This window comes from Oenanthe melanoleuca, chromosome 4 (genome assembly GCF_029582105.1).
Source record: "Oenanthe melanoleuca isolate GR-GAL-2019-014 chromosome 4, OMel1.0, whole genome shotgun sequence".
In the NCBI taxonomy this organism is placed as follows: Eukaryota; Metazoa; Chordata; class Aves; order Passeriformes; family Muscicapidae; genus Oenanthe; species Oenanthe melanoleuca.
This window is the reverse complement of record NC_079337.1, coordinates 23,923,040-23,931,606: the sequence shown is the minus strand read 5'-3', so window position 1 is coordinate 23,931,606 and position 8,567 is coordinate 23,923,040. Positions and strand designations below refer to the sequence as shown.

The following is an 8,567-nucleotide window of genomic DNA, read 5'->3' as shown; positions in this document are numbered from 1 at the left end:
ATACGTATATACTAACTTTCAAAAGCTACACAAGTTATATATGTCTTCCTGACTATACTGACTGGACATCATCTCTCAGAGATTACACTGAAGCCATGCATTCAGTATTTTCTCCATCAAGACCTCTATACTTGAGCCTGACTCTTTCTGTTGCACTTGGAAGTAGGCCAAATTTCTGGTTTGAATCAGAAATGTGTTCCTGTAAGCTCTGCTTTACCTTTACCTTGTTTTTAACCTCTCACCCACGATCTAGTTCAGTTGAACCTTGAAGATACGAACATTGAACACAGATGGATATTGTCACTAGTTACAGGAAGTTTTCTTTCAGTCACTGAAACATTCCTATTACTATTCCAAGCCCCTACTTTAGAGGCCACCTGCTGTTACCTATAAAGAACATCAGACAATTACTGAAAATACCAGCCTTTCTTTACAGCAAAGGGGATTCCTCTAACACACTGCAATACTTCTTTGCAGTTTATTTGACTCAGTAGACATTTTACCTTGGGTGACAAAGAAACCTCCAAACCACATTCAAAATTAACCTCCAATCTCCAGCAGTGCATTCTGCCATCTTCCAAACTACCATGTGCCTTATTTCTGGGTAATCAATCTTCTGCTCTGTGTTTGTTTTCCTGGTTCTCTGTGCCACAGACTTTGGCAGATGATACCACACCTAGCTGGGACCAAAAAACTATGATGTTCCTTCAGCCTTATTTGTTGCAGAGGGAGTCACCTAGTTTTACTCTGCCAAAACTATCTTCTACCTTGCAATTATGTCTGCTTCAGTTTGTTTCAAGCTGTTTCAAGTTACATCACCTGGCCTGCAATTACAGTGAAAGGCACTTGACAGAGCACAGGCACTGAACTATGCCTTTAAGATCACTGCTCAAGAGCCTGCTCATTTAGAACCAGCTGCAAACTCGGGAGGCTGAAGCTCAACTACACTACAACAAGCACGAAGCCAGAAGAGTCTTGATTATAGTCAGTGAAGTGACCTTCTGGTTTGACTTGCCTCTCAAGAGTATTTAAAAATATTACTTAAGACCAGTTATTTACTTACATAATATCAATACTCCCCCCTGAAGGTAAGCATGTGTCTCACGAAAACCAGAGTGACCAAAACGTAACTGTGTCAAAATGACTGGAAATACTGCAGTAATGAGCCTCATAAAACAGCTTAAGCTACCTGAAATCTTAATGACAAACACGTAAGATGAACAGATGTAAAACTGTCACATCATATGTAATAATGAGGCAGTGGAAGTGACATATCCTTAGGGCAGATGATTAATAACTGGCTCAGAAATTTGATTAAGTATGTGAACAGTAATGCTTACATCACAATTACAGGAATAAATAACTCTTCTACTTTATATTATTATACTGATTAAAACAGTGTTTCAAACACATATGGATTGCAAAAAAGACATTTATGGTGATTCAGACGGATCTTTCCTTCCCCCAAAATGCAATACATTACTTGAATGAAACATTTGAGCAACATTCAAATTTTTAAAATTAAGACAAATCAAACTGGAACTTTGCCTCACACAAAAAAGCAGCAGCTTCAGAGGTAAGTTGTCTTGGCTACTGATAACAGCATGTTGTTTGTATACAGTACAAATGAATGAGAAGTGAGGCTTCTTGTTCCTGATACTAAAAAAAAAGAAAAAAATCAGTATCCAACAGTGAAAAACAATGCTGAAATTACTTGGTCATGGTATGGCACCTCATGTATGAATGCAGAACAGTCCATGCAAACAAGAAAAAGCTTTACAAGTTGCGCAAAATTAAAATAATTTTTTAGAAAATAAGTTTTATTTGGCTCCTTTTGTACACTTTTTCTTAAAAAAAAAAAATGCACATTCATACAATTTGCCCTTCCCAGTGCATGTCTGGATTTGCTCACATAGAGCATTAATATCATTAATACCAAGGCCAACGATGCCTTCACAATAATTTCAGACACATTGTATTCTGGCTGTAAAGCATCCAAAGTTACTAATTATCTGATTACAACTTGGAAATCAATGTTTTGAGTGTTTCTTCTCTGATTCACATACATAATTGTCCCACACAAAAGAGGGAAGAGGAGACAGACCTGCAACAAAGAACCGTCAATGGCAAATACTCATTTCAGGTAGAGCTAATGGTAGTTTCTCTACTTCATACTGAAATGGAATATAAAAGAAATACTCCGCTATATAACTTTCTCTTTTTAAAAGCTCTACATCAGAAATGATAAAACATTGCTTGAAAACTACAGATCAGCCACTGGTAGTGAGAGTTTGCAAAGAAAGTACTCTTTCCCTGTCTCTCATGGCCAGGTCTCTTTGCTGTTGACAGTGACTATGGAACTTGTTTCTTGCTGTTTCTTCTTAAAATGCTTCGTGAGGAGGAGTAAATTCAGCTCAAACTTTCACACATCACAAGAGGTACTAACCCATCAAGTAGCCCCTACAGAAAAGAAAATAATTCAGAGAAAAAGTTAGCAAACATAGGCAGCACTCCTCAAAAATCAAGAGACAAATAATCTTAAACCAAAACTTAAGATTGCAAAAGCCTCTGTGATGAAGGCTATTTGGCCATCCTAACTATATACTCCTTACTCAGTTGATTCTCATCAATGAACATTGAAAATGCATTAGCCTATTCTCAATCCAACTTTAGTAATTGTTAGGAATTTTTGAAGCCCACGTTATACCCTAAGAAATGTTCTTTATTTGTGCCCTTTACACAAACTATGTGTTAAGATTTTCAATACAACCTGATATTTTTTGACGCTCCACACAAATCTGTTCTCTCTTTCTCTTCCAGTTCTCTGAAGCCCTGTTCTTTTCATGAATTTCAGAATGAGAACTGTTGTACAGGAACAGATGTACTCAGTGAAGCAAAAAAACACCTAGCATCAATGAAGCAGGAAAATATAGGGTAGGTCCCTATCCAAAATACCTGCTGCCAGGGAACCCATCACTTGTGTTATGAAACAAATTTTTTTAAGTACACTGCAGAGGCCAAAAAAAGTATTTAAGAATAGAAGAATGACTGTCACTATTAACTCAGCACTTCATGGAGCTACTCCAAAAATTATCTATCAGTACCTCTAAATATCAGGTTTCAGCTATTCTAAATTAAATAGATAGACTGAAAAATACAGAGGGAGAAAAACTGGCAAACACACATTTGGATTTTGCACAGCCTGAAAGCTACAGATCTCTTCCTCCTCTGCCTTTCTTCAAGTACTTTAACAGTTCCATTTTCATCAAAGTCCTACTTTGTAGCTACTTACCTGACCAGTACATATAATGAATTTTAAGGTACACTGAGCAAGTCAGACTCACTAATCATATTTTCTAATATATCAGGAACTGTCACCCTTTTTTAACTACAGCATGATCTTAGAGTAGCTGGCTCCCAAAGCATCCCACCTCATTCAAGACAGCTTGTTCCAAAATAAGCAGTGAAAAAGCAACTTATGTTCAAGCTGAAGATCACCATATTTTCTGTTACTCCTAAATTTAACACAGCACACATGAGCCACAAAAGAGAATAAAGGCTGAAAGATAATTAAATCACTTACGGTAATTTCATCCTCATGAAAACTCTGGCCATGAAGAAGCTCAAAAGCACACTAACAAATCCAATAAAGAGCAAAAGAAACCTATTCAACTTGGGGATATTTGGTGCATTGGATCGATCCAGAATTATGAATCCTAGGCCACCCATTGTGAAGAGGAAGCTGGATGCAAGGCCTTCCATAATATACTGTCCATTTACTCTAAAGGAGAAGAAGAATAAATGGTGAAAAGAGACAGAAAAAGATTAAAGAAATTATTTACATTTCAAACCCCATCTACCCAATCTGCTTTAGCTGTACAAACACACAGTTTGACTTTGATAGCTGACTTTCTAACTAAAGCAAGTAGAAAACTGATGTTACACAATTGCATCAAGATTTTAATACACAATTTATCTCCAGAACAGAGAGTCTGCGAGGTGCCCAGTCCAGCACACGAGAGGATTTATACATATTTGTGCATACTAACAGCTACCACCCAGGCTCATTGGTTTGCAATGAGTCCAAGGAGGTCCCTGGTCATAAAGATGGGCCCAAGGCACGGCACCTCAACCTCCTTATTTCCATCCCAGTGTTAGGCAGGACTGCCTGAATCCTTCTCTCAGGACAAATTCCACTCAAAGCACTATGGCACATGAAGCACATCTGCTGTCTCCAGCACACATCCTGTAGGATGTTTTGCTGCCTGCTTGCTGAGCCTGCATGGATTCATTGCAGGGACCAGCCTGAGGGTGCCCCATGGGGCTCTCTGTCAGCCCAGACAGCTGCACTTCCTTCTTACAAATGGGAAGAGATGGAGAGTGAGGAAGCTGAGATGCAGAAAGAGTATTGCACCTGGATCACGAATCTCCTGCTTCCCACAGTCACTGAGCCATTTTCCTATCCTCCTAATCAGCAGCCTCATAAAACTGGCATTGATGAAACTACGGTGGATGCCCATACAGAAATAAAGATTAAAATTACTGTCTCATATCCTGGACACAAAAAAGTTTTTCTTGTCTCACTGACAAATGACAGTGCTAGCAAATCCATGCAGTAACTCGATTAATCAACATTGCAACAATCCAAGTCTGAAACACACATCTAGTCCAAGCCAAAATCTGTAACATTAATCACAGATTCAAGCAACTTTTTCGATATTTAATAAAAACAATTATTTTTTTCCACACACATATACCCCCCCAGTTACAAAAGTAAATTTAACTCTCTTTAGACCAGTTTGCTCCTAGGAGCCTCCAACTCATTATCAGTAATAGAAGCCAAGAGCACTATGAAGAACATTTGTAACAATGCTCCCCACCAGAGTCCCAAGTACACTAGAGTTTAAAAGTTAAGAAAATTTTCCCAAACATTACATATTCTGAAACAAAAAACGATCAAACATATCTGCATCCAGCATAAAGCTCAACTTGAATAGCAAGAAAAAGAAGTCCTGCCAGCCCAAAACAATTTCTTTTTACCAGATCTCCCTTTTTTAAAATTTTTAGGACTAAGTTTTTTGATTTCTGCTGGTTTCAATGCATGTTTGGTGGAGTTTTTGTTTTTTTTTAAGTACCGGCAAACCAAGAACTGATATGAAACAACTCCTGCCTTGCAGAGGGAGAGGGAGAGGGAGAGGGAGAGGGAGAGGGAGAGGAGCACAGCCCGGCAAGACGGGGTTTGTTCCCTGAGCTCAGGCATTCGCAGCACGTCGCTGGTGGGGACAGCGCCCTGCTCTGACCTGTACGCCAAGAAAGCCACCGGCCTCTGATGCCCGTGCTCGTCTGTCATCGACCCCACGCTCGGAGGCTCCACGATCACGTCATAGATAATTCCTGCGGGGAGGAAAGCAAGCACCGACTTTGGCTCGGAGCAGCGACAAGTGCCCCGACACCGCGGGAGCGATGGGGGATGCCCCAGGCTCGTGTTCTACGGGCGGCTCGGACCCGGACGCGGGGCAGGGACCGAGGGAGAGCTGCTCCGTGAGGGGCCCCCCCTTCACCCCGGCCTCACCTCCGGTGATGAGGAAGTAGGACACGACCACCAGCGCGTACACGGTCATGGCCGAGGGCATGTGCACCCAGCTCGGCCGCTTCAGCTTGATGTTGGGGCACTCGAGCACGGCGAAGGGCAGGCGGTACAGCGTCTCCATGGCCGCGCTGCGCTCCCGGGGCGGCCGCGGCCCCGCTGCTCCCTCCCGCCGCTGTCCGCTCGCTCCCGCCGCGGCCGCGCTCCGCCGCCGACACGAAGGCGGAAACGGAAACGGGCTGTCGCGTCCTGACAGGGGGAAACAGATCGCTTTTTAAAAAGACAAACTAAACAAAGCGCTAGAAGTTTGAGACCAGGGTTAAAAGACAGATTCAGAAAGATACGTTTTTTATCTGCATAAAAGCGTGCAAACGTCTCCAGCTGGCCGTCGAAGGGTCTATCTGTCTTACTCACCTGCCAGGACCCGGCAGCCCTGACGTGTCGGCGCTGGGTACCGGCGCCGGGCCGGAGGCGTGGCTGGGGCGTGTCCGGGGCAGCCCCGCCCCGGGCGGGCAGCAACGTGGCCGCCCCGGGATGCCCGTGGGGCCCGGGTGCCGCCGGCCCTCCCTGCAGGGCACTCCCTGCAGCAGGGGCAACGCCGGCGCCGCAGCCCTTGCCGCGGGGTAGGGGCGCCCCTGGGCACCCCTGTGCTGATGCAGTTTTGCGGTGGGGGAAGGAAAAGCCACGTCCCGCCTGCGAGCTGCAGCCAGGCTCGGGGGATGCAGACTAAGGTCCGTAGCAGGCCTTACCCCGGTCCCCGTGTGTGCAGGGGAGCGTGGGGCTGGGATGCCCCTTGCCCGCACCAAGGGATGTGGTGCCCTTAGGCAGAGCACACCCCGACAGCCGCACGCAGACCAGGCAGGAAAAGGCACATCACAGCAAGCAGGGTACCGTGTGTTACAGTCCATCTCACGGGCTCCTCTAAGTGTGCGAACACATCCGCGGCCCGGCCCTGCCCCTCCTGCCTCTGTCCTCAGCTCGCTTTGGAGACCAGCACATCAGAAAACTGAGTGGAAGCATCTCTAGCTCCTCTTGCTTCAAGGGGTGGGGAAGAACTCTTCAGGTTACAGGGGTACATACAAAGTGTATGCACCAGCTGAACTCGCCCACCCTGCCACGCTACCCAGCCTACTTCCCACTGCACAGCCTTTCCCTGGATGTCTGCTCCCATTCCTACACTGCAGCCAACTGCCCAGTTTTAAACTAATTACGGGCCTTATTATTATCACTGCCTAATGATGCTTTGATTTCTGCCTGTAGTGGCCATACCACTTCTCCTAACTCGTAACTGTTGCCTTCTGATGCAACCATATCATTTGTAGCTAGCTGTTTTCAGTCTTACCTTCCTGTTTGGAAGAGGCTCCCTCTCAGTGCCTGTCAACAGATGTTCATGACATTTATCTTCATTATTCCAAAATTATACTCACTCCAACTCTACTCCTTTCCAAAAGCCTGAAGAAAACTCTAATCTCAGACCTCTAATGCAAAACAGGGGCAGGTTGCACACACCTGCCCAAGTTGCTGCTTTTATTTTTTTTTTCCGGCATGCTAAAGTACTGCAGTTTGTACCAGAACAGAAAGACAACTAAGGAAATGTTAACTTTGTAAAGTAACTATAGTAACAGCACCCAAAAATGTTGAGTAGTAATGTTAGTCTCAAAACCTCCTTTAATGAGCCTTTAATTTCCACCTGAGAAGAAATGCCTCACATATTTCAAGCTATATTTATCCATTTTGTGAATACTGAGAATTATTTTAACTCCTCAGGACACTGTGAAGAAATCCTTGGGGAGGTACAAGTCCTTTCACCATGCACAGTATTTAGTCATGGACCAGAGCCACCTCCTGCTGTCACACCAGGCACCTCAACTAAAGCATCAGCTCACTGCAGCAGAAGGGCTTTTCAACTCAGCCTTCTGTGCTGTCCCTTGGCTGACTGTACAGCTGACAGAGCCAGGCAGGGTAAAAAGCACTCAGGAGTGACCTGCACACATCTCTGAGCCACATCCTGAGCAGACTCCACAGTGACCTTAGAAACCCCTTTGAGTGGCACTCTCACAGCTCCCAGTAAGCCTGTGTGCTCAGCTATTATTTCTCCTCCTTCCTTACTCTCATGGTAGAGGACACTACTTTTTGAAAAAATAGTTATTGGTTAAAAACAGGTAAAAATAGATGCTCGTCAGTTAAAAATTCAGAGTTGGGGCTGAGGAATACCACTGTACATTCTGGCAAAGCAAGAATTACCCTGACTGTGTTATAACACTCCTGGACTGCATTAAGAGACACATTTAGAGTTCTCTACAAAACAGAATGAAGCACATCCATTTTCACTTTTTACATAATAATTACATCCTTGATGATGAACCAACAAACTTCGGTTCGAATTTCCATACCAGAGGCCCAAATTGCTGCTCTAAATCAGGAAGCCCTTAAAGGTCTGTCCTAGGTGTGCCCTGGAGCTCTGCTGGTATCGTACCTGTAACTGCTGACCCAGAAAGAGCCAACAAGATACAGCAGTTGCAGCTTTCTTCCAGGAGATGCAGCAGTATGCAACAGTCTGGTGGATACAGCACTGGCTTTGAGAAATTAAGACTATTCTCACCACCCTCACTTGAATAATACCACATACAATTTAAAAAAAATCTACCTTAGGCTTATACTAGCTATCATCTTTTGTTTGCTCTTCTTTTTCAAAGTCCTAACTTTCTTCTGAAATCTTCCAATGACTTCATAAACAGCTGCTGAAAGAAAACCTGCACTGCTGAAAGTTATTCCATTCCCTCTAAATGACTGAGCCTGAGCTGGGAGTCCTGTTTAACCAGACTTGCTTCCAGCTGCTTGATTTCAGCAGGCAGCACTGAACAGAGCATCCTGACCTACAGGTTTTGTTGCAGCAAAACCCAGCTCTGCACTGTACAACCTGTGACAAGCAGCAGCTCCTACCAGCTTTGAGTCGCACACGGAATGACAGGACACAAGA

General features: G+C 44.1%; 1 protein-coding gene across 1 annotated transcript; it reads right to left on the bottom strand.

Annotated features, from left to right (window-relative positions):
* Positions 1 to 1,799: 1,799 nt before the first annotated feature.
* Positions 1,800 to 5,825, bottom strand: OSTC (oligosaccharyltransferase complex non-catalytic subunit). Its single transcript, XM_056489409.1, has 4 exons — positions 5,573 to 5,825; positions 5,301 to 5,394; positions 3,584 to 3,781; positions 1,800 to 2,460 (listed from the first exon to the last, which is right to left on the bottom strand). The coding sequence occupies exons 1-4, from the start codon at positions 5,709 to 5,711 to the stop codon at positions 2,442 to 2,444; spliced, it is 450 nt and encodes a 149-aa protein (XP_056345384.1). The 5' UTR covers positions 5,712 to 5,825; the 3' UTR covers positions 1,800 to 2,441.
* Positions 5,826 to 8,567: the final 2,742 nt, after the last annotated feature.

What these genes read in the sequence shown, in the direction of transcription:
- OSTC (XM_056489409.1), bottom strand. Translation starts at nt 5,711, where the DNA reads ATGGAGACGCTGTACCGCCTGCCCTTCGCCGTGCTCGAGTGCCCCAAC. An exon ending in CTACTTCCTCATCACCGGAG is followed by an intron (nt 5,395 to 5,572) that starts GTGAGGCCGGGG and finishes TCCTCCCCGCAG; the next exon opens with GAATTATCTATGACGTGATC. An exon ending in GTGGCTTTCTTGGCGTACAG is followed by an intron (nt 3,782 to 5,300) that starts GTCAGAGCAGGG and finishes CTTCTCCTTTAG; the next exon opens with AGTAAATGGACAGTATATTA.